This window comes from Priapulus caudatus, unplaced genomic scaffold, assembly GCF_000485595.1.
Source record: "Priapulus caudatus unplaced genomic scaffold, Priapulus_caudatus-5.0.1 Scaffold144, whole genome shotgun sequence".
NCBI lineage: Eukaryota > Metazoa > Priapulida > Priapulimorpha > Priapulimorphida > Priapulidae > Priapulus > Priapulus caudatus.
Genome location: NW_014577205.1, coordinates 424953 through 451909, shown reverse-complemented (window position 1 = coordinate 451909; position 26957 = coordinate 424953). Strand labels below are relative to the sequence as shown.

General features: G+C 44.4%; 1 protein-coding gene across 1 annotated transcript in view; it reads left to right on the top strand.

Moving 5' to 3' along the window:
• Positions 1-16159: 16159 nt before the first annotated feature.
• The window catches only part of LOC106806151 (glutamyl aminopeptidase-like), a 29997-nt gene continuing 19199 nt past the window's right edge, over positions 16160-26957 (top strand). Inside the window, exons 1-7 of the mRNA XM_014808014.1 lie at positions 16160-16192; positions 16781-16924; positions 18232-18375; positions 19986-20051; positions 20202-20267; positions 20491-20660; positions 20998-21074. Of these exons, the coding sequence (XP_014663500.1) occupies positions 16160-16192; positions 16781-16924; positions 18232-18375; positions 19986-20051; positions 20202-20267; positions 20491-20660; positions 20998-21074 (700 nt within the window). The remainder of the gene's footprint in view (positions 16193-16780; positions 16925-18231; positions 18376-19985; positions 20052-20201; positions 20268-20490; positions 20661-20997; positions 21075-26957) is intronic.

The window sequence follows — 26957 nt, the reverse complement described above, 5'->3', positions numbered from 1 at the left end:
CTTTGTTTAGTTACTAGTTCCTTATTCGACATAAGGAAATGGGACCTGGGAACTGAGGCTAACTGCACTGACTGATTTTTTTGGGTATTTCATTTCAATGCAAAAAAAGCGGTCACCAACTGAAGTCACGCCACTGATTCCCCGGCAAACGCAGGGTATCCTCCGCTAGTTATAATATATGTTTGTTACACTGAGAGTCGTGTGTTGTGTTTGCTGCCGCCCGTGTTTAGTTGCACTTCCCGGCGGTACCTGCAAATCCTCCAAATTGGTCCATAGCGATAAGCTTTAATAATAATTGTTTCATAATAATTAAGCCATGGTTCGCATAGCGGTCAGAAGCGTTAATTATTAAATGTTTTCTAATTAACCACTAATAAATAGGACACGACTGGTCAACTCGCATCTGCTAGAGAAGAAAGGGGTCTTACATTCAGCATCGAGGTTTAGCTCCGAGGAGGGGAAGGGAATAGGGATGAGAAAGTGGGAGAATAAGGAGAGACAGGAGGGGAGATGAGGAGAAAGGGAAGAAAGGCGATTAAAAGAAGGCGGGGAGAGGGAACAAAAGAGAGAGTGAATAGGAAGATTGTAATGGAGAATGAAACGGCCGATAGCAAAAGTGGAAGAACGAGAGATGGGAGGAGGAAAGAAAAAAGAGAGGAGATAGAAGACAACGGGTTTTTCCTAAGTGTCTGCGCTATCATTCGATAGGCAGTCGGTACTAAGGCGATTATCACCATGTATTCAATATAGTTATTATATTGGCCTTTAGTAGCCTAATAAATTAGTGTTAGGTACATAGTCATGAGGAGGCCATAAACCGCTTAAGGAAGCAGTAGCATCACCACCTACCTTTCTCCTAGGGCCCATACTGGCAAACTTACGCTTTGCATGGCCAACTGCACGTGCAGATTTTCGTAACCTCCGCGTTATACGCCATCTGTCACAACGCCTCTACCCTCATATACCGCGCCTCTCCGGCACCACGTATGCTGTCGCCAGAATCCGGGTAGGACATGTCGGGTGATTAGACTGGCCTCTCTAATACAGGTAGGCGCCAGCACCGTATAACATACGTGTCAAGGCCAAGTGCGTCATACCAGCGCAGCGACAATCACCACTACATGCTTCTGGCTAGGCCGCGCGTGTAAGCTCAATGCTTTCCAATGGCCGCTGCATGTGCAGGTTTCGTAACCATCGCGGGTATACGCCATCCTGTCGCAGCCCCTCACTCCATATACGCGCCTCTCCGGCACACGTGATATGTCCGCAGAATTCCGAGTAGGAGTGCGTCCCCACAGATGTAGTGTGCACCTGCTCCCAGCCGGTACACGCGGAGCGCACCGGCCACTGCACTATGACGCAGCCAGCGCATAACCACTACGTAGAATAATAGCAACCCTGTAGCCTGGGTAGCAATGCACCCGGCCAGCAGGCAGTGCTCCGCTTACATTACGTTAGCATTTATAGGTTATGCGGCATCGTGTCACATCACCTGCGCACGGCTTCGGTCACAGTCACGGAGTCGCGCAGGCCGCGCGCTTCTCACTTTAGGATCAGGTTCATGAGATGGGTCAGGATGAGGTTTACGTTCGGCGAAGTGTCGCCAGGGGGGTGACGACATACCACCTTGGCGCAGAGCATAGAAAAATACACTCCCGCCTCTTTAACAGCGTGGAAGTTCGGGTTGGGGTGTCCGGCTTCGCCAGGTTTTACCTGGGCACATCGCATAGCTTGAATCGACGCTCGTCGACGCTGGTAGGGGCGAGTGGCGATACGCTAGGAGCGTGCCGTAGCTCGCAACGCGTACTTTCCGCCGCAATTACAGTATCATGTCCTAAGGGCACCGGTGTAATATACAGTGTATGGTATATATAATACGTGGGTGAATATACGTTCATATCAGCAAATGCCGCGAAATCCGAGGGGTAGATCCCGTGCCTGCGCATTCTTGCGGCGTTCTTGTCATCACCACCGAGGAGATCCGTACGGAATTCCTTACAAAAACTTGACAGATTACAGTAATATAATTCTATCCCTGTGTGATTCAGTTTGCGTGCGGCTCACTATATAGTCATCAATTCTCATACAACTTCAGACTGGAAGATGGACGGCTGTTAGGTGCTTCAGCAGCGTTTCAGCGCTTATTTCTTGTGTACATGCATGAATGCGCCCTCCGTAGGGAATAATAGTAACATTTACGGGAGAATGGCCCTTAATCAGTGATACCATACTTGTCCACGTACACAAATGTAATTTCTACACCAGGTACATCTAGTAACGTGGGTTTATTCAAATCCAGTAGAGATTTGTCGATTGCACGGGACGGGTTGTTTACGAAGAAACAGGTACTTACGAAACCCGACTGTACATAGGGTACTTCCTCCATTTAACCGGGTGGTAGAGATGCGTTCTAAGAGGCCCCACCAACGTTCAGATCGGACTGCCAAGTTTAACAATTCACGATGAGCTTGAGCTATTCCAGACCATTTTGAAGTACATTTCTCACATCTCCTAGTGAAGACGTCAGTTTGTGGAGTAGGCACTGATGTTGTTGCAGAATGCCTCGATCCACAAGTCTAAATAGACCCTTGCAGAGTGATCTGGTGAGGCATCCAAGGGCTCTGTGTGCGTGGCTTTTCATTCAGTATTTGTACTACAGGTGACGCTACTGTACAGGCCGGCTTTCAACATCCCATGCTTCATCTAGCCGTGCTCCAGAGTCGCTCCACGGACGGAGGCTTCAACCCTCCCGCCCCGTAAGGCACAGAGCAAGAACTACATGGAAAGTTACGCGGGATTTGGGATGATGTTGGCTTAGAACTGTAGATGCCAGGAATGCTCAGTTCATCTAGAATCAGATCAGAAAATCTCATCTCAGATTCATCGAATTCGGGGAAGTTCGAGCCCCGCTAGCTACAAATCTTATACGTTTACCATATTTTGGGAGCTGAATTTGGGGATTGGCGCTCGTCCTTGCGGTCGCCACTCACCGGACACCCACGTGGCTGTTGGCTCGGCTCACGGCGAAGTCTGCGCGTTTGACGGGGGCGTGCCGTTCCGGCGCGCGCGCAAATGCATCCCCGGAGCGCACGCGCAAATCGTATGCGTGTGTGGCCCGCCGGGCGCCGTTTTGCTCTCCTTTCCCATAATCGTGGCAACAACGTACTTAGATGTTGCGTGCTATACTGCTGTTATAGTGTCATGCGGGTTATGTTGCAATTAAGCAGAGGAGTGAACCGTTCATTAGAATCTTGAAACTGTAGCTTATTGACTTCTTTAGATCACATAGGACTGAAAACCACCAAGTTATCCAATTTTCACGCCAATGGTATACTCCACCTACTAAATCCAAGATTGCGAGCCATTTAACACAATAATCGCTTTATCGGCCGGCAACCTATTTTGGATTTTGTATACGGATACAGTTGCCCAGTAATACCGTTTTTTAGGGTTTTTGGTCCACTGGATTCATTGAAGTCTTTATCATCAATAACACAAAGCATAAATACTAATCATCAATATGAGGGTATATTAAGGTCGTTGTGTAGTGACACGTTTCATAAAGTCTGGAATACTTTTTAGCTAATTATGTATATTTGGTTTTTCACCCCTGGTGGGGTCCAGGGGCAATGCCAGCTATACTGCATGTATTGTGCGCTGTACGATGTCATCAGATGATGATTTTACGCATAATTATTTTCTTTTTAAATTAATTCTAAGTGTATCAGTTGTGATTATTTGTAGATTGCTCACTATTTTGAAGGTAATTTTACACAAATTCATTAATTTTTGTGCCGGTCAGAAGGATGTTATTTAAAGCTGCGTGCCGGTCGGCCAACACCACAACCGGCTATTACCGACCGCGCCGACCAGCGTAGCTACAACGGTATATAGGTATATATATATATATTGAATAATTTAGACATCAGGAGTAGGAGACAGAAGATAAATGATCTGATAATGACTAGCCGTGGATTAGTCATCGCCGGAAATAATTAAATATGCAAATAGCCTAACGACGACAACTACACGGTGGACACGTAGAATATAGCCATTACAACGGTTAATAATAATTACGTTAAAATAATAATAAGTTAATAAGTTATTATTATTATAAGTTATAAGTTACGGTTAATAATAAGTACGTAATATATTACGTTGTGTAATATATCAGACGCCGGCGAGGACGATATGTGGGCGTTACAGGACAACCGGGAAATCATCGTTCTTGTTCTCATGTGGCGCATTTACGTGAAGATGACCTCTCTGCGTGGTTATGATTACTTCTACGTTAACTCTGATGGAAGTGTGCCATTTTCTTTGCTCTTTCCATCACCTGGGATGAGAAAAAACATGGTTTATTTTTTGTTAAACTTGGCGTCCGATCTGAAGTTGGTGGGCACTCTAGAAGCATTCTACCACGTTAATGAGAAGTACCCTATGTACAAGTGGGTTCGTATGTATATGAGACAGGTCAGCAACCTACTCCAGTTCATGCAAAGTACCCGCCATCATAACTGGCTCTTGTACCTCGCCTCATTGGAAAAGATGTGCATCTACCTTTTCGCATATAACAGGCGTGACTATGCACAGAAAATCCCAGACTACATCGCACACATGTATCACCTGGAAAGCAGCCATCCCTCGATATGGCAAGATCTCAAGAGTGGTAACTTTGTCTTTCACATCCATTGAATCTGATCACGCACATGAACATGTGAACAAGATCCACAAAGGTGAAGGTGCCATTTCTGGCTTAACAATCGATCCCCATGGTCTGCTCAAATATTGCCTCAGCTCTCCAGAACTGGCAAGGCTGGCTGGAGAAACCGAGCGTATGCTGAACATATCAGATTCTATCCCAAAGAAGCATCACCAACACTCCGCATCTAAAACTGCACGACAGTAAAAGGCTGTGAGACAACTCAAGGATGTGATAGGCAGTGCAAACCCCTTCAGTGCACCAGAACATGATGATGGATCTGAAATGAAGTTGGTCAACTTCGTCACCAAGCGGATAATGCCAACGGCAGTGTAGCGTAGTGTTTTGGACTTAGAGGTACATGGAAGCACGGCACTTGCAACATATGTTGATGAGAGGGTCAACGGAGACAAGAACATGTGGGACAAATTGTCGAAGCTTATGTATCTGACTTGGAAAGATGGATGTAAAAGTATCAGTCTGAAGGCATCCTCCGCAGTAGTCAGCTTGAAAGCAACCTACTCCCTGTTCGTTCGGTTGCTCCTCCTTGCAAAGTCCTCATGAGAACTGGACCTGCAGGAAATTGTGGGAGCACATGAATCTGCCCATTACAATGCTAGTCTAATGAGGCCCGATGGTTCTCTGCTACCCACTACAAGCAAGTCAACCCTCATTCATGAACTGGAAGGAGTGGTTTCGGGGACATAAACTTCTGAAGAATCCATAGAAGAGCCGACCATCCCTAGTCAATCAGCACATGTCTTGACCTTGGGATGAGAAAAAACATGGTTTATTCTTTGCTTTTTCCATCACCTGGGATGAGAAAAAACATGGTTTATTCTTTGCTTTTTCCATGACCTGGGATGAGAAAAAACATGGTTTAACAAGACATGTGTCAAGGCTTATGACATCCTATACTTCTAGCTATAGCTTATTTGTTTCTTAATCCTTAAAGTAGAGTTGACAGGCCGTAGGATTATCATTCTTGCCTAATGACTGCGGGTGATGGCATCACTTTCTCATTGGGCGGTAAGTGCACAGTGCTTGAGACCCCTGAAGTGAGATCGCTGCTCAGACGTGTCAGCTTAATGGTGCAGGTCAGGGGATGCACAGTGGGCAGTGGTCGTTGCTGAGTACGTAGCTAGTAGACAGAGCAAGCGTGCGGCGTAAAACACATAAACACGCACGCAATCACTCACGTACTCGATCACTCACGCACGCACGTACGCACGCACGCACGCACGCACGCACGCACGCACGCACGCACGCACTCACTCACTCACTCACTCACTCACTCACTCACTCACTCACTCACTCACTCACTCAATCACTCACTCACTCACTCACTCACACACTCATTCACTTACTCACACACGGACACACGCACGCACGGACGCACGCACGCACGCAGGAACACAGACAGCAGAAAGTACACAGATACACATATATAGGTTTCTATCACATGAAAAGCCAGAAAATTACGCCTCAGAAGGAGTATGTAAAAATAGCTCAAAAATGTCGAAATCGCAACTTCTTATTGAATACTTTCGGGATTACATTTTCCCTAGAGCTGACGAAAGCTCACGTTCCGACTTTTAAGCGGTAAACCAGCTAATATAAAGGTTAGCGCCTGTGGAAAACAGAGGCGACCCCTGTCGGTAGAATATGTTGGGAGGATGGTGAATGCCATAGGCCTACTGCATGCAGCTGCGGGGAATCAATGCTTGTGTAGGGGTCATCCTTTACGAGCAGTGAAATCCACCAACCAGCTGCATGCGCATCATGACTGTAGACATGTAGACAGATAATAACAGGTACCTTCAACACACTCTGTTACGTGCAAACTTTCATCTGTTACGTTAGCATTCTTATTATAATTTATGGACACCAACTTTACTATACGACATACTGCATGAACTATTGCCTTCTTTGAATTGTCCTACCGTTTATCGTTTATGTACGGCGCGCCACGATCGGGTTTTATATTATGTAGCGTTCTATAAAATGTCTCATTGTCCATGAGAGGTCAGGGTTGTTTTTTGTGTGTTAAGTACACGTACATTTTACACTAACAACTGACAAGGAAATACTTACATTGTTAACTCTTATAGCCAATGTGTGGACTGTGTGTTAATGTAATTTTAACTAGTCAGGTCCTGTCGGTATGTTGTACAATATTTCTGCCAGTTAGATAAACACATGCGAGAAAAAAAGACGCGGTTAGGCGAAAACATTTTCCGTATCAATGCTATAAGCTTATATGCATTGATTGCGACTATTAACCCCACGGCGGAATTGCCTAAATTACATAACAAGATCATCAAGGCGCCACGCGTGTAATTATGTCACGGGGGTCATGTTACTTCAATTATGTCACGTACGTAATGCCGTGGCAATTATGTCATGTATTGTAAAGAGATTACCTATTAACACGCTATCAGCAGAGGGAGCTGTGATGCGGGTGCATATATTAGACAATAGATATTTAAAGTCAGCGCATCCTTTTCTAACAGTAGCAACACTTTCTGCCCGGAATAACGAGATTCGGTTGCATTAAAAATCACATCAGTTGTTTGGTCGAATTGTACAGATCACAAAATATGAATCTAATACGAAATACAATCTTCAAAAATTGTGAAGAGTCTGCACTCGCATTTAAGCACATCGGGTCGATAACAGTACGTTCGGGGCATGCGATGAGCGCAGAGAAAGCCACACAGTCTATAAAACGCAAAATAAATTCTACAATACACCGGGCATTTGTGATTATAGGTAAGGTGGTCAGTATGCCGATGCGTTGTTTGAATCGCCAGATAAACTACCTTCGTCGTCTTCTTCTTCTTCTTCTTCTTCTTCTTCTTCTTCTTCTTCTTCTTCTTCTTCTTCTTCTTTTTCTTCTTCTTCTTCTTCTTCTTCTTCTTCTTCTTCTTCTTCTTCTCCGTTTTCTTCTTATTATTTTTCTTCTTCTTCTTCTTCTTCTTCTTCTTCTTCTTCGTTTTCTCATTCTTTTTTTTCTTTTCTTTTTTTCTTCTTTTTCTTCTCCATCATAATTTTTTCTATTTCTTCCTATGCTAATTCTGATTATTATTGTTATTCTTTCTTCCTTTCCTTCGTTTTCTTTTTATTCTTTACTTTCCCACTTTCGTCTCTTTCCTCGCTTCTTTTTTTTCTTCTTCTTCTTCTTCTTCTTCTTCTTCTTCGTCGTCGTCGTCTTTCTTTTCTTCTCCATCATCATTTTTCTTTTTCTTCTTATGCTAATTCGGATTATTATTTTAATTTTCTTTCTTCTTTGCCTTCGTTTTCCTCTTTTCTTTATTTGCTCTCCGTTATTCTCTTTCCTCTCTTCTTCTCTTCTTCTTCTTCTTCTTCTTCTTTTTCTTCTTCATCTTCTTCTTTTTCTTCCTCTTCTTCTTCGCGTGCTAATTCTGACTCTACATACACTGGTCGTTCACGTTCGACAGTACAAGTGTCTCCGTGTACCCCGATTTGTCACACATGTCAGCATCCTTAAGTTCAACTAATCTCTCTTCTCTCTCAACTCTCGCCTTCTCAGACCATCAAAGCATTTCTCTAAAAATAACATCGGCATTCCAGTGAGGGTTATCGGAAAAACGACACGCAGGCCTCTAAGGATAAATGCTGTCACATATTCGCGTTATTCACATCTAAGTATACAACAAAAATCTAAACTTCCCGCGTATATATTTCTTCCCGCAGGGTGAAGAACCAACGCATCTTTAACCAGCTGGAGCACGCATTGGAGCGGGTGTAGCGTCACAGGGAGAGAGTCCGAGAGAGAGAGAGAGAGAGAGAGAGCGACTAAGAGAAACAGAGAGAGAGCGAGCGAGAGAGGGGAGAAGGGCAGGAGAGATAGAGATAGAGATAGAGGCAAAGAGCCATAGATAGAGATAGCGGTAAAGAGCCATAGATAGATAGATAGATGGATAGATAGATAGATAGATAGATAGATAGATAGATAGATAGATAGATAGATAGATAGATAGATAAATAAATAGATACATCGATCGATAAATAGACAGATAGATAGATACATAGAAAGAGAGAGAGAAAGAGAGAGAGAAAGAGAGAGAGAAAGAGAGAGAGAGACACTGAGCGCGATGTCTGACAAGTTTGAGCTGGGCTCTAACGCCGAGGATGAGAATTCTCCGCAGACGGCACGCGAGGCGTACAACGCGCTGCGCAACGAGCGCCGCAATGGCAAGTACCTCTCCAACAAGAAGATCGCGCTGCTCTGCCTGCTCGCGCTCCTCGTCGTCTTCATCTGCTGCCTCGTGACGTGGTGCCTCACGAAGAAGCACTACGTCGAGAAGTACGACGCGCTCGCCGACGCCCAGGCTTCCGGCGGCGAGCCGGAGACCGAAAGCGTCAGCGCGCCGGCGACGACATCCGCAAAACCGGTGGCGCCCCCTGTCGACCCGGCGCTGCCGTGGGGCGGTGCGCAGCTTCCGTCCAGCCTCGTGCCGTCGGCGTACGACCTGTCCGTTCGCGTCGACCTCGACGAGTTCGTGTTCACCGGGTCGGTGTCGATACGCGTCGCGTGCACCGAGAGCACGAAGCACGTCGTCGTGCACGCGCTCGCGCTCAGCATCGACCGCGCGCAGGTCACGGTGACGACCGACGCCAGCAACGAGTCGCTGTCCGTCAACCATCACTTCGAGGTGAAGCAGAACAACTACTTCGTGACGGTGTTGAACGAAGCGCTCGAGCCGGGCATGACGTACACGGTCACGTACGGCCACTTCAGCGGCGCCATCTTGGATGACCTCTTCGGCTTGTACCGGAGCTCGTACACGACGGGTGGCGAGACTAGGTAATTAATTTTAGGAAACCGCTACTATTATAAACTACCTATAACCGCGCTGTATAATGAACATTTTTACTTTTACGTTGTTACATCGGCCAATATTTCCGCGGACTTTCGCAAATCAAGTAAATTCGCTGGAGGTTTAGAAATTTCTCGGGGCGTCTTCGGCGTCGTGGCATTATGTTATTATCCGCGTGGGCAAACGCAAAGATGATCTTTTATCTACGCCACTTCATTCATCTAATGCCCTATTAAAATCTGAAGGCATGTAGTACAGAGCGACGCACGCGTGCAATGTCACTCACGCATGCGGCTTACTGAAAGCAATCTTATATTGAAATCAACGTGTTTTATTGAAGCATAAGAGCGTCTGCGTCATACGTTTTGCCTAATGACTGCGGGATATTAATAATAATTATTTTACCCGCAAAGAAATTTGTGACAGGCATTTTTATATCGCTGTATGGTGCTTTCAGAGTTACTAGTCATATTTGGAATGATAATTGCGGGCAACCGCACGAAGCTTGCATATAACCATGATGCAACTGACTTAAAATTAATGGCTGTATCATTCATGACTAGGTGTGATGGAAAATTTAGATGGACAATTACCAAAAGATTTATATTTTATAGTATGAACTAATAAGTGAAATCTACTTGCTTCAAATTCTTCATGAAGGCTAGTGATGACGTAATCCATGCACTAGCTGTGATTAGTATGTAACTAGTGTGTACCCATCTCCGGAGATGTTGGCTGGTTGTGAAAAGTTCGTGTGTCAGCTCTTCAAACCTGGTTATGAATCAGCTAAAGCACTCCGGTGGCATATGTTCAAGCAACTCAAGGGCAACCAGGGTGTAGAGAAACTACTTCCAACTAAAGGATCCATAACTGAACACATTCTGCGAGCACACTTTCAAGCTAACATTTGGGCACAGGACACAGTAGCTGTTCCAAATGTTCTAGATCCATTATCTTTGGGATGGAAACAACTAGATGACGGATGTTGTGTTCCTGTGACGTCGAAAGTTCCACCAGCACCAGAGGCTGTCGTGGACGTCGTGATGTGTTCATGTATTGCCAGCAAATGCAGTGGACGGTGTTCTTGCAAGACCAATAATCTGGCATGCACAGAGCTTTGCAAGTGTGAAGGTGCTGACGGATCATGCACTAATGTTGCAAATGAGGAGACAGACAGTGATGATGAGGACGAGGATGAGGATGACAGCGGCTGTAATGACTAATAACGTAGTGCATGTCCATAATAAGCTTATCATTGTGCATATATTGAATAAATTAGTTTAAATATAACGATTTATTGCTTTTTCGGTATATGCTGGCCGCCATCTTGAATTTTGCCAGTAGACGTATTTAAAAAAATAGAAACAGGTTGCTTTGTGTTCAGTGTGACCATAGAAAGTAAAAAATCACAAGTTTCCAGATTTTATATAAATCGTTCTCTAAATAACACAACGACCTACACTATTAGCCGCGCAAGGAATTCGGTTGCGCGGTGTAATTCGAGTTTCGCGTGCCGGGGACTTTGGCGCCGACGAGACGCTAACTATTTCCAATAAGCCTGTTACAGAGCCATCGCGTGCGCTAATGACATATTACGTTTTTTTCTAAGCCTATGAGTATACGTTTTAAGAGAAAAGAAAAGAAGCCTAATGAACTCCTCTCTACGCATGCGCGATACGTGCGCTGGACAATTACGTCACCGTTAGTGGTAGTGCCACCACTGCGATGGCTCAATGGTTGAGTGCTCGCCTCGTATGTGAAAGGTCGGGGGATCAACTCCCGACCGGGTCATACCAAAGACTTGAAAAATGGTACACACGGCTTCTCTGCTTAGCATTCAGCAAATAGACATAGAGTGTGGCAAGTTATCTCGCAGTGCTACAGTGGACTAACCTCCTACTGTAGCATTTACTGTGAAAGCAGCTGCGGGGCCTCAGGGTTACAGAAACGGAGATAGGCGCGGGAAGGATTTAGTGGTAGTGCGCATGCGCGACGTTAGAAGATAACATCGAGAGAAACATCTCCCAATATCGTAATCCTTTTACCTATAATATATGTAATATGTTATACATACTTAATATAGTGTAAATTAAAAAAAGATAAGCGAGATTTAATATACACACACGCACTCGCGCACGCAGACACGCACTCGCGCACGCAGACGAGCGCACGCATACACACACACATACACACACACGCGCGCCCGCAGAACCACGCGCACACACACAGCGCACGCGCAGAATAATACACAGACACAGCCACACAGCACACACAACCACCACACACACACAACACACACACACGCGGCACGCAGACACGCGCACCACACGCGCACGCGCACGCATACATACACAGACACAGCCACACACACACACACACACACACACACACAACACACACACACACCACACCCACACACGCACGCAGCGCACGCACGCACGCACCACACACACACACACGACCGCACGCACACACACGCACACACACACCGCGCGCGCGCACGCGCACGCATACATACACAGACACACACACACACACACTCACGGCGCGCGCGCACGCCGCAATATATATATATATATATATATAATATATATATATAATATATCAGAAGTAGATAATAGGGAAGGAGTGTGACTTCAATAAACAACGGAAATTCGTTATTTACTAGCCCTAGAATACAACATTCTATAATACTAGAATTCTAGAATACTAACGAATACTACGAATTAGTACACTGTACATTCGCCTAGGCATCGTGCGAAATCGTTCCCTCGTATACACCGCAATCCGGAGATACAGAATAAAACGCACGACACGATTATCCATTCTGTTGCCAGCAAACCAAATGTATAAACCGCCTAACTTGAAACAAAAGGCAGCTATTAGCGACTCTTGCGCACTCGGCGATGCGGTGTGGCTAGCTAGTAGCTGCCTTTTGTTTCAAGAACGAATTTTTCTTGTTTATTGAAGTCACACTCCTTCCCTATTATCTACTTCTGATATATATATATTATATATATATATATATATATTGTGTGTGTGTGTGTGTGTGTGTGTGTGTGTGTGTGTGTGTTGTGTGTGTGTGTGTGTGTGTGTGTGTTGTGTGTGTGTTGATGGTGTGCGTGCGGTGTGTGCGTGTGTGCGTGTGTGCGTGTGGCGTGTGGTGTGCGTGTGCGTGTGGTGTGGCAGTGTGCGTTGCATGTGCGTTGCGTTGTGCGTGTGCGTGTGTGTGTATGTGTGTGTGTGTGTGTGTGTGTGTGTGCGTGTACGTGTGTGTATGTGTGTGTGTGTGTGCTGTGTGTGCGTGTTCGTGTGCGTGTGGCGTGTGCGTGTGCGTGTGCGTGTGCGTGTGCGTGTGCGTGTGCGTGTGCGTGTGCGTGTGCGTGTGCGTGTGCGTGTGCGTGTGCGTGTGCGTGTGGTGTACGTGTGCGTGTGCGTGTGCGTGTGCGGTGGCGTGTACGTGCGTGTGCGTGTGCGTGTGTGGTGTGTGTGTTGTGTGTTGTGTGTGTGGTGTGTGTGTGTGTGTGTGCTGTGTGTGTGTGTGTGTACTGGCGCCAGATACAAATGTAACGAAGCGAAATAACCAAAGAATGAGAATAAGCAAAATGTACAACAAGTAGATTACGAGCGTCATAGTAGCACACGCGCTGTAAGCCGAACGTAATTTTGGACCAGCGAGGCGAGATCCAAAAGTACTTGTAGAATAATTGGTCCCAGAAAGCCCCAGCTATTGTTAACCTCAGAGAAGAGCGTCATGTGGTGTTATTAGCTTAGAGAGACCGTTGGAGTCATTAGGCTTAGAGAGCATTCGCAATAAGAGGGCTCTCACCATTATTAGACAGTCGACTCCAGAGACGCGTGAATATAGTGGGAACATCATGCAAAATAAATGAACCAAGAAATTGCCAGCGGGTGGCGAGGAGTTTGAAGCGTGCCATAATGACGCAAGAGTGACGAGGTGGCCACTTTACCGATCAATGTCCGAAACCCCACCAATAGAGGACATAGGGAGAGGCCGGCCCGAGAGGAAACACGTGTCGCACGAAAGGGCACGGCCGCGTATAATAGGGGAAGGTCGGAAGAGGCCCGGGGGAAAGGAGAAGAGAGAAGAGAGAAGTTCCAGTTTACGACCGACGATTGTAACTGGCTGCTCGTCGAATAAAGAACATTTTCCTGTGACTGCCTGTTTCATCGCCTTTTTCAATACGACTAACTTCTCAACATTACACAAACAATATCGCATAGAGCAGAACCTATCAATTACTAACGTTCCGCATGAGAATTTCGCAAGTTTCCTGATACACATGAAGCCGTGAATACACACACACACACACACACACACACACACACACACACACACACACACACACACACACACACACACACACACGAGCTCAATGCACCCGGGCTCAAGTGGGAAATTCAAACGTAATTATTTCACTTCCAGCGGCATAAATAAATAAATAAATTTATGTTTATATATATATACATGGGCTAGAAAAAATATACAAATAAACGACGGAATGTGTCTAACTTTGGTGAAAACTGGTACGTCGACATGCCGACGTTTTCATCCGGGTTCTTTTCATCGCGATGTGTCAGGGGATGTTGCATGATGCTCAAATCAGCCAAGTGACGACCAGATTCCTGACAGACGCGCACATATATAGCTTACCTTAAGCAACTTCCTTAAGCCTGCGCATCTATAGCTTACCTTAAGCATCTTCCTTAACCATCTTCCTCGACTATCTTCCTTAATCATGTCTCCTTACGCATTTTCTTAAACATTTCCTTAAGCACGAGCATCTATATAGCTTACCGTAAGCACACGTACCTATAGCTTACCTTAAACACGCGTACCTATAGCTTACCTTTAAGCACGCGTACCTATAGCTTACCTTAAGCACGCGTACCTATAGCTTACCTAAGCACGCGTACCTATAGCTTACCTTAAACACGCGTACCTATAGCTTACCTTAAACACGCGTACCTATAGCTTACCTTAAGCACGCGTATACCTATAGCCTTACCTTAAGCACGCGTACCTATAGCTTACCTTAAGCTCGCGAATCTATATAGCTTACCTTAAGCATCTTCGGCGGTCCGTCCTTCAGCAGGCAGACGGCGCCGGCGAACGTGTGACTGATGTCAGCTCTCACGTCTGCCCGTCACTCTAACGCCGCCCGCATGCCGTGCAGCGCCATGTCCCTGCTCTCCAGCAACCTCTTCCCAGCCTTCTCCGCCTTCTCCGCTCCTCCTTCGTCTTTCCCTGTCGGCGAGGTGCCGTTGCCGCCCGCGTCTAGGGCGTGGCCCGAGTCGTCGATCGTGCTCTCCATCGGCGTGACCGGGGTGAAAACCAGCTTCTACAGAGACGCCGCACAACGCTGTGAGCGGCGTAGCAGAAGCCACCTGGAGTGTCCGCGGCAGGCGGGCAAATGACGAGTACGTTGCTCCGCGCGCAGCGACAAATCTCTCCCCTTCCCCCACCGCCAATCCCCCGTAGTCAAGCCGCCGGCGTGATTTTTTTTCTTAGGATAATCAAGAACATAGGGCTCTAGTGAGCGCTGCCATTGGTGGAGCTTGTTTCGTCGCTCAATGACGTTAGTGTCGCAATATTCATAGCACATCCATAATACATAATAACCTCAATAGCCGGTAATAACGAGTACAGCACGGAGGTCACGGCTAAAAGGTTGTTGGATCCATTCGTTTTTTAATTATTTTCCTGTTTTCTGTATTTGCGATCTCTCCCGCCGCCACAACAACACACAGCACGCACAGCGCAGCAGTCCGCAGTGACGGGAACAACGGCGACACCTTTCGGGAGAGAAAATCCGTCGCAGAAACAGTGGCGCGTTGGTGAAGGTGCGGGTGGGGTGGTGGTGGGGAGGGGGAGTGGGGTGCCTCGAGGGCGGGCTTACGTTTAAGGTGGTGAACAACAGTAGAGGGCGTCCATAGGCGGCAGGTCTGAATAAGCATCGAACAGAAATTAATTAAAAATACTCACACTGTTACTTCGCATACACAACATACGCTTTATTCATGTTAAATAACTACAGATTCATGCTCTATGCGCCGCTCGAAACTTTTCCCAGCTCTATGATGCGAATTTCTGCAAAGTAGTCTGAACACATTTAAAAAACAAAAAATGACCAACCGGTCGCTACGCCACCTGACGGAATGTCACAACTACACGACAAGACCAATTTTACTTCTAATGCTTTCTAGACGTCCACGAGGCATCTAGTAAACAGGAATCTATTTCCCCCAAACTCCTACAAACATACTGCCCGCACATGTACCCGTTCTCACAGACTACGTTCTACCTCCCATTTCACAATCATCCTCTAATCTGTCTAACCCAACCACGTCTACCATTCTCCCTAATACATCAATGTAGCCGCGCATCTTGTTGAGCGACGCTCTGTCACACGTGTAAAACAGATGTTACAATCTAACTTGCGTGCATAATGCAAATTATTGCACTCTAGTGCCGAATTTCGGCGAAAAAAAGCCCAAAAATGCCTTTTCTAGAGACGAAATAGTGCAATTTGCATAAACAATTTGCGGCGGCTTACTGTTGTATGCTTCCTAGAGCGCTCTCCTAATGAGAATGAAACTTGTTTATGGAGGCGATGATGTGACGGTGAGGATGCGGGGATGGGTGCTCTGTGCTCGCACCGGTGCGAGCATTAGCATTGCTGTCATATACATTTTTGGGCGTTATTTATTATACTTTGCCTCCTCTTCGATCTATATATCTTGATTGGACTCCACACCACGATTTTTGCCCCAGGGAGAAATACAAATTTTATATACCAGGGTATTTGCTTATTTAGCATAAGTCATGTTATGTTTTTAATAATGCTGAATAGCACGTCTGAAAGGTTGTTGGTTCGAATCCCATCTGTTTATTTTTTATTTTTTTATTTTTTTATTTTTCTGTTTAGGGTTAGGTTAGGATTAGGGTTCGGGTTAGAGTTAGGGTTCACAATGCGCATACATGTGTACACATGTGTATTATGGACCCGAGCGATCCCGAAGTTGCGCCCTACTACCGTTCAGCTATTTCCGGAAAAATGTGTATTTCTCCCCGGTGCACGATTCTCACACCACAGCCTCTCTTGCGCGCTCTCTCATTTCCCTTCTACTCTCCCTGCTCCCACCAATCTCAATCACTTTTGCAGCCTCACTGACTATCTAAAACGATTAATTTTCCTCATTTCTATCACAGTTTGATCAGGCTTATGTTAATGCGTTTTTCGGTACGATCGACGCTGAACGAGACGATGGCCTCGTCACGTCACATCCTATCTATGTTCCGTTATCTACGGCAGACGAAATCGCTCAGTACTTTGACGTGATCGCCTACATGAAGGTGTTAATGTGCCACCTTACTAACTCTGTCTGCTGCTCTTGCCGCTGTTTGCAGGCGTCGGGTATAGACGTGTCTTCACGCATGCTCACCGCTTCCTATTGTCGAGGATTCTGCTTGTGCATCTTATTGTAATTTACGTAAAACCGAAATGGGTGTTTTATGAATCATACTAATTGCGGGAGGCAACTTAGAAATACGCGGAGATTTTCTATATATCTCAGCGTACACATCTACTCAACGTCTGTTCGTCCGTCCATCCGGCATCCACCCGTCCATCAATCTGTCTATGTATGCATGCATGCATCCATCCGTCCATCCGTCCGTCCGTCCGTCCATCCGTCCGTCCGTCCATCCGTCCGTCCGTCCATCCATCCATCCATCCAGCCAGCCATCCAGCCATCTTCAATTGCCTCAAAAGCTATAAAATGCAGTGCGGAAATTTTGAACTTGTTACTTGAACGGATTTAAACGAACTCATTGCAAAACTCAATAGGGCCTACATCTAGAAAAAACTATGGAAAATAATTAAATAATTATGAATTACTATTATGTGAATAAAAGAATTATTCCCGCTTTCCAAATGCCGAGCTCCCAGCAACGAAAATACTAGTTTCCCGTGCTTGATCACAGCGTCATTTACGAATCACTTCATCCTCCGCACAATATATATATATATATATATGGTCTATATATTGGTTGATATATAGCTCTATGTATGTAACACTCTACGTACGGAACAAAAACGAGCAGACAGTCGCGCGTTTTTAACGGCACTTGACTCCGCTGGGCGGCGCCACTGTTGCCTCCCCATCAAGTGAGCACGCCTCATGAATCCACTCTGAGCAGCTGACTTAGAGAAGCAATGAGTGCACTTCATCGATCTCTATATAGTAGCAGTTAGTATATAGAGATCAGTGGTGCACTTGCACACAGAGGCCCTGGTGACACCAGTTGTAACGAATCATGCGTGTACTTATCTTTTACGACATTCCTGACGCACGACGCACGGACACCAACGGCCGTAGCTAGTGGGGTCGGCGAAGAGCAGGCGGGGGAGCAGAGCCCCCAAGACCAGAGTAGATACTATTACGAGGTGACTAGCCAACGGCTATCGCCCACGAGCACCTACCCAGAACACAACCCGCGCGTGGCTTTGCCTGCCTCCCCCAGACACAATGTGTTAGCTACGATAGACACACGCTCATAGCGCCGCTCCGGCCGACTAACATTCACCTTGTCTTTGCAGCATGCAGCCTGTAGTTGTCTTACGCTACTGATGCATGCTCTCGCTGTTTGTCTCTCGCAAGTTCGATAAGCAAGTCGTGGACCGTTGGCGTGCGACAGTCTTCGTGCAGGACGATGACGCCCTACTGGCGTCGCACCCGATTTATTTCGATTTCCAGAGCTCGGATGCGATTAATCAATACTTCGATCGAATCGCATACGTCAAGGTTAGTGCTGCGGTCGACCCAAGAGTGGGTTACCCGAAGTTGTACAAGAGTTGTGGTGGCGAACCCGCGAGTAGTGACACACAATATTGTAAATGCGATCAACGTGATGTCTAGCTACTTAAAAAAAAGTATTTTAAATGTAATTTCCATAATGTATATCCGTATAATGTATATCCGTATAATCTCCATACGCCAGGCTTTAGTGAATACTTTTCACAAGGCATGTTTGTCGTTCGTTCGAGAGCTTACGCAGGCTTTAGTGCCGGCTGCGGGTGATAACCGATTATCCCGCAGCACTGCGGCCCACCTGTTGCCGTCGTTAGCTACGTTATTGCTTCTGATATTACCTTCAGCCTGCATCGCGTGTGAACCTAATGGCTCATCTATTCCCCTGAATTGTCACCAATGCGACCCGCATGGCCTTATGCCAAACTAACAGTAATTAACAAGGTGTGGTGGAACCAGCTCCGTTACATAATGTATATCCGTATAATCTCCATACGCCAGGCTTTAGTGAATACTTTTCACAAGGCATGTTTGTCGTTCGTTCGAGAGGATGATAGAAATGATCTGCTCGATTTGCTATGAAAGATTTGCATCGATAGGTTTTCGCATTTCGCAAGAATGTCTCGTGCTCTCGATCTTTGTCTGGTGAAATGTTCATGCCTACCTCTCTCTACTGTGATATTGTTACAGTGCACACGTGTCGTGTTGCGGTATAATAAGTTACCGATACTATGTCCGCTGGCAAAATCAGGGAAGTGAAAGGTCATCTAGCATGAATGGCAACTATTCCAAATGTCAACCGAAAATATGACGCCAGTAGATGTTTTATATATAATATATCATTTATCGACAGATTCCACCATACAATACGGTAGTCAGGCAAACCTTTGCACTAATTGTATTATATTGTATATGCGGTGCAAAAAGTGTATATATTTTTCACAAACTATTGATAGTGTTCCGATTTTATTTTCATGTCGCATTTTGGTAATACTTGCATTCAAAACTCGCATGTGTTTTCGATACTAAACTGTGTAATATAGTTATTTTAAAAGAACCTGTGGGGGTTATTGGGAATTATTTGTCGTAGTCATATCTAATATTGTAATGCGTAGTAGTATGTAGTGTGTGTACCTATACTCTGTTAACTAATGTCAATTACTCACGCGTGTAAAAAGGAGCACGCGATAAACAGCATGTTGATTTGATTTGATTTGATCTTAAGATGTTATAAGTAAAAAAAATAGTACAGAAAAACAATGGTTGAAGTAATTTATATTTAAATTCCGAACTGTACTGTGTAAGTAAGTGATATAGAAATGAATATTAGCAACGACTTATTTTTATATATAATTATACACTAAGTATTCTGAGAGGCACCGGCTAGGTTGGTAGTTACCAGTCGAAGGTCATTTAATCGCGTAAGCTAATCGCGTAATATCAGTCGTCGGTGATTCATTAATTTATTCATTTAAAAATTTAATAATTTAATCATAAAAATATTTATTCATTTAATTTATTCATTTAATTCATTTAAAAAATTGTCGATTTGCTTGATATATGAAGCTCACTAGGTTTAATACGATGTATTTTTCCACGCACAGGGAAGCCACGTACTACGGATGCTAAGGAACTTTATGGGTGCCGATCAGTTCCAGGCTGGAATGAGGGTGTGTATAATCTTCTTATGCATGCTTCAATTCAAAAGGTAGCGTGTGAGCAGTGTAGCATAGCCCATTCGGCCGACTTGTACGAGAACAGTAATATTACATTCTTCATTGACGTTGAATGACGTTTTTGTTTTTATTTATTATCGACAGAAATACATTAAGAAGTACGAACTCAGTAATGCTAAGATGGCAGATTTATGGGCAACCCTAGAAGAGGTGAGTGAGGCCACCGGTGGGCGATCATGCGTAGTTTACCTATAATGACAAGATTTTAGTGTCTGTTTTCTGTGAAATAACGTTTTTTGAGTAAAAGAATAAATCAAGAAATATCGTAATATAAATAATACATAAATAATCGGTCACCATTATATATAGTACAAAAATGTACAAAATGGCAATTTTTATGTAACTAAATTAACGTCAATATATTTGTTCTTAGACGATGGATGGGAAGTACGATATTCCTGGTATTATGAACACGTGGCTGACACAGATGGGTTATCCAGTTGTTCACGTGACCAACACCAGCTCCACAACACTCAGCCTCTCCCAGGAGAGGTTTCTGTTGAATCCGATGGACACATCAAACATCTCGGAAAGCCAATATCAGTAAATTATAATTATTCGATCATTTTATTACGCTTTATTCTCTTAATAGGTTCAATTCACTCGTTTGATACGCTACTTTTCGCCAACATGGCTTGCCACTAACCGACGTTTACATTTACCAACTTTCGGTAGCATCTTTTATTGTGCGTGCTGACGTTTACGTTATGAGTTTGTATCGATCAGCATTATTTCCACATTATACTTGAAGACAGAATACATTAGTACATGCAAATGGCATCTACAAATGGCGCTCTGTGCTTCTAAACGATGGTTGCTATATCTTTTAATCATTATGTTGCGCATATTAATGTTTATATTTCAATTCCTCAATATTCAGGTACAAGTGGGAAATTCCGTTTACATACAAAACGTCAGATATAGGAGATACTAATGATATCGTCTGGATGCCGAAAGGTTTGTTTGGGGAATGTAATACTGGTTACAGAATACTTATATATATATATATATATATATATATATATATATATATATATATATATACATACATAATATCTGTATATATCTCTATCTATATCGTCTGTCTGTTCTGATACTGGCGCATGCATATACTAACGTGTTCCGATTCTGCAGATCACATGAGTGTGCCCGATATGGGGGCAGAGGCAATGGAAAACTGGGGAATGGTAACGTACGAGGAAAGTGCCCTTCTCGTCGACCTCGACGTATCCTCGAACAAAGATGTGTATTACGTGGCACAGGTGATGTCTCACGAGATAGCGCACACGGTACGTAGCGCAGTAAAATAAGTCATCACTCATTCTCGTTCAGATCACATCGTTGTACCAGATCTTGGATTCGAGGCGATGGAAAACTGGGGGTTGATGACTTACACAGAGCAGACTATTCTAGCAGATAAAGCCTTGTCATCTGGGATACATCTCTGGGAAATAGCAAATGTATTGAGCCACGAGATAGCGCACACGGTGAGTGAGAGTGAACGCAAAACTTTGTTTGGTGGCGTGTGGCAGCTCTGGTAATTAATACGGACACAATCGATACCGAGTATCTCTCTTACATCAATCGTAAATACTTACGGAAGTACTAAAGACAGCCAGGATCACGAACGCGGAAGGCATACGCACGTACGCAACATGATATAGGAAATGCCATAGCAAGCTGGTGGATTTCCCGGTTCAAGGTTCCTTGTAGCAATGCTATTAATTTTCACACAATCAATGTCATACTTTATATTAACCCCCTGAAGATAACATTTTACTTTGATCGTAATGTTGAGGTGATAGTTAGGTTGGTGATAGGTAAACCTAACCTCTAGATCGTATGCGGGATGGTTGTGGTGGAGGCGCCTTGTTAGCTGGGCTTACTGGTTTGTTCTATACTGATTTGTTTATTATTGTAATTTAATCCCATAATGTAATTTATCGATTCCACTTAATTTTAATTAAAAGGAGGATGAATTCCTAGCTATATACTGTGCACTCTCTATTATTGATCGCATCTACCATCTGTTAAGGTGTCTGTGCCGAAAATAAATGTCTATAAATGTTACTATCAATCGCACACATCGTAGAAATATTCCGATCCGCTCAAATATCTCAGCTTTAGTCGTAAAAAGCAAGGTTTTTCCTTGTAATGGTGTAAATCAATGGTGGCTATCAGATCGACAGCTATGTTTTTCGTATTTTCTCACAGTGGTTTGGTAATATCGTTACTATGGAATGGTGGTCCGACCTCTGGTTAAACGAGGCATTTGCCACCCTCGGCAGCTACATGTGCTTAGACGACCTGAAGCCAGAATGGAAAGTTGTAAGTAAATCATTTTTTCATCAAGATGAAATAGTTAGTACCTATCTATAATAAGAATCAATACTAGCTCTCTTTCTCTTCGTCTCTTTCTCTCTCTCTCACACACACACGCTTTCTTTCTCTCTCTCTCTCTCTCTCTTATATTATATTTATTTATATATATATATTAGTGTACCGACGTTGATGTATTCAGACGCATATTTTTTACAGGTTTAGTGAAAGACGTGTAACATTTAAGTAACACAAGTAAGACAATTAACGCACTCTAGTTGGGTCACGCTTAAAATACGCACTATCAGGGCAAATTTATTGTATAGGGCGTACGCACAGTATATCTATTGACATTTTCGGTGAGTGATGTAGTTTGGCAAGCGGAAAATGTATAGAGCACAACTACGTTCATATGAATCTGGGAACATGATTACCACTACTATACCTTTTTACTAACTCTGATAACCTGATAACATGATAGCCGCCATCAGCATCCGGCCTGACAGGCCAGTATTGTCTAGTAGCACAATAATTTATCACCAAGCATCTCAATTATACGTAGACTGCAATACTGGCAATTAAGCTGTAACTCGGCGGCAGTAGTCACACTATAATTATATACGTGACGAGTAGAAGTGTCATCGAAGCAGTCCTGAGCGTAATAGTGAATTAGCGATGATTAGAATTAGGGTTAGGGTTAGGATTAGGGTTAGGGTTAGGGTTAGGGTTAGGGTTAGGGTTAGGGTTAATTAGGGTTAGGGTTAGGGTTAGGGTTAGAATTTATTAGGGATGTGCAGCGCTTAGGGTTTGTGAAGCCTACCCGCATATATAGTTAATCGCTATTTGATCATGGCGGACATGCATGAAACGTGATTTCATACCTTCTGTTGTTTCCCGTTTGGTAAAATGTAGTCGAACCCAATATAGATTGCTATATTATATTTCGGGTACCTGCCAAAACGTTGCAAAAGCATTAGAACAGCGATATAGCAGTTTCACTATGACAAGATGAAGTGACCACCAAACTGTAAATCCTGGCATGTATAATATAATAATATTATAGGTATCGAAATAAATATGAATATATATATAATAAATTATGTGTAATATAGCAAAATCGTTGCTGTAGGCCTACGGTTCTGCAGCTGTAAATACGAGTTTTTTTGACGTTTTCGTGGGATGAAGATTCGCGTGTGGGCGCCCGCTGACTGGATGAACCAGACGGAGTACGCACTCAAACTCGCCCCGCAAATCTACACCTACTATGAAAATTACTTCGATATGCCGGACAAAGTACCAGAAGCAGGTAAGCGCCGTCGGATATATGCATAGTTCATCGATTGTATAATCGATTTAATATGTATAGTTCATCGATATAAATTGCATAGTTAACCTTATTTAGCTCAGTTGCACCAATCAATGAGATGGTTGGATCTACATGGTGTGGTGCATTGTAAGGTGCAGCAAAAACATGCTTCGTATACAGTGACGGCACAGATCTATTACACGCGCCATAATATACAGTATACGTATTATTTTTCCACATCGATTGATTTCACAGGACCGACAAGTGAGTCAGAGTACAAATAACGTTCAGAGAATAATAATATGTTCTGACACGCGCCTTCAATTTTTAGCTCATGTTTTGCCATTTTATAACATTCGTGAGGTTCTACTTTGTGTAGAACAAAATTTCTCTTTGAATATGAAACAAGTTTTTAGCACGGTTTATAGAAGTCGATCCCCTAATTAACACGTGAGAATTTGGACTCGATTTCTACATACAGTGACAGGGAAAGAATCGTAATAAATAGATGGAGTAGCGTAACGGCCAACATAAGCATAAAAGCCGAGAGGAAGTGCCAAGCACTGCTGCTACAACACCAGCCACGCCACACGCCACCGCCACCCCAGCCACGCCCGCACACACGCACGCACGGACTCACGCCACGCACGCCACGCCACGCACGACGGCACACACCAACACACACACCACACACACACACACACACGCCACCACGACGCCCCACGGCACACAACATCGACCACAGCCACACACACAGCACACAGCACACATACACACACACAACACATATATATACTCATAACATAAATCTGTATATATATCTCTATCTTATATCGTCATGTTCTGCTTCATTGATACTGGCGCTATGCCATAATTACTAACGTGGTTCGATTCTGCATGATCACGCATGAGTGTGCCCGATAATGGCGCGCAGAAGGCATATGGAAAACTGCTACGGGAATAGGTAACGCTACGAGCGAAAGTGCCCTTCTCGTCGACCTCGACGTCATCCTGAACAAGATGCTGGTTTTTACGGTGGCACAGGTGATGCTACTACGAGACTAGCGCACCACGGTACGTACCCACAGTAAAATAAGTCATTCACTCATTTCTGTTCAAGATCACATGCGTATGGACCAGACTCTTGGATTCGACGGCGATGGAAAACTGGGGAGTTGATGACTTACACAGAGCAGACTTTCTAGTCAGATAAAGCACTTGTCATAACTGTGGAATACATCTCTTGCCGGACATAGCAAATGTATTGCGAGCACGAAGATTAGCGCACACGCCTTCCATGACCACCACCCGAGCCCGCACCCAACGCACCCCACCCCGCCCCGTGAGCTGAGAGCTGCACCAGCCCCCCAAACTCTTCGTGTTTGGTGCGTGTCGGCAGCTCTCCCGGTTATTAATCCGGGACACCAATCGATTGACGCACGTAATCCTCTCTTACATCATCGTACAATACTTAGCGGAGGCAGTATAATACTGCCACGGATTCACGACGCCGGAAGCATCACGCACGCTAAACGCAACTATCGATATAGGAAATGCCCATCAGCAAGATGGATGCGACTTTCCCGGTTAAGGTTCCTTGTAGCCAATGCTATTAATTTTCACACATCATCCAGATGGCTCCATACATTTGATATTAACCCCGCTGAAGATAACATCTTAACTTTGATCGTATGTTATGACCGGTCGCATCAGTTAGCAGTTCGGTGATAGAGTAGACCTAACTCTACCGATCGTGATGCGGGATGGTTGTGGTGGAGGCGCCTTGTTAGCTGGGACTTACTGGTTTGTTCCTATGACTGAGTGTGTGTGGGATATTGGTAATTTAATCCCCTTATTGTAAATTTATTGATTCCAGCTTAATTTTATACACAAAGCGAAAAACAACATGGAGCGATGCAATTCGCTAGCCTAGCTTTACTAGTTGACCACTCTCTATTATTGATCGCATCGACATTGTTAAGGCTCTCTGTGCCGCAAAATAAACCTGTCTATAACATGTTACTTATCAATCGCACACATCGATAGAAGTATTCCGATCGCCTCAATATCTCAGCTTAGTCGTAAAAAGGCAAGGTTTTTCTTGTAACCTGGTTGTAAATCAATGCTGGCCTATCAGATCGACAGCTGATGTTTTTCTATATTTTGCTCACAGTGGTTTTGTAATATCGTTACTATGGAAATGGTGGTCCGACCTCTGTTAAACGAGCATTTCCACCCTCGCGCTACATGTCATTAGACGACTGAAGCCAGAATGGAAAGTTGTAATATAATCATTTTCTTCATCAAGATGAACATAGTTACCTACCTATCTATAATAGAATCAATACTAGCTCTTCTTTCTCTTCGTCTACTTTCTCTCTCTCTGCACTGACCACACGCTTTCTTTCTTCTTCCTCTCCTCTCACTCTCTCTTCCTCTCTCTCTCTCTCTCTTCTCTCTCCTCTCTCTCGCTCTCTCTTCTTCTCTCTCTCACGCCTCTCTCTCCCTCTCCCCCTCACTATCTCTTCATATTTATCGATCTATATTATCTTGATTGTGACTCACACCCGCATTTTTGCCCCCAGGGAGAAATACAAATTTATTATACACAGGGTATTTGCTATTTAGCATAAGTCGGTTATGGTTTTTAATAATGGTGAATAGCACGTCTGAAAGCGTTGTTTTCCGAATCCATCTGTTTATTTTTTATTTTTTTTATTTTTTTATTTTCTGTTTACGGGTTACTTACGGATTAGCGTGTTCGCGTTAGCACGTGGGTTAGGGTTCACAATGCGCCATTACATGTACACATGTGTATCATGACCCGAGCCAATCGCCAAGTTCGCCCTACTACCCGTTCAGCTATTTCCGGAAGAAATGGTGACTTTCTCCCCGCGTCACGATTCTCACACCACAGCCTCTCCTTGCGCGCCTCTCCATTGTCCCTCTACTCTCCTGCTCCCAGCCCCAATCTCAATCACTTTTGCAAGCCTCACCTGACTATCTAAAACGACTCTCAATTCTTTTCCTCACTTTCTAACACAGTTTATCAGGCTTATGTTAATGCAGTCCCTTCCCCTCACTTTTTTTCTCACGGTCCACGATCAGACGCACCCTGCACACGCAAGACGATTGGCCGGTGACTCACTCCCGGTCACCATCCTATCTTATGTATCGTGTCATCCTACTCGGGCCGAGCGAAAGCTCGCTCTCAG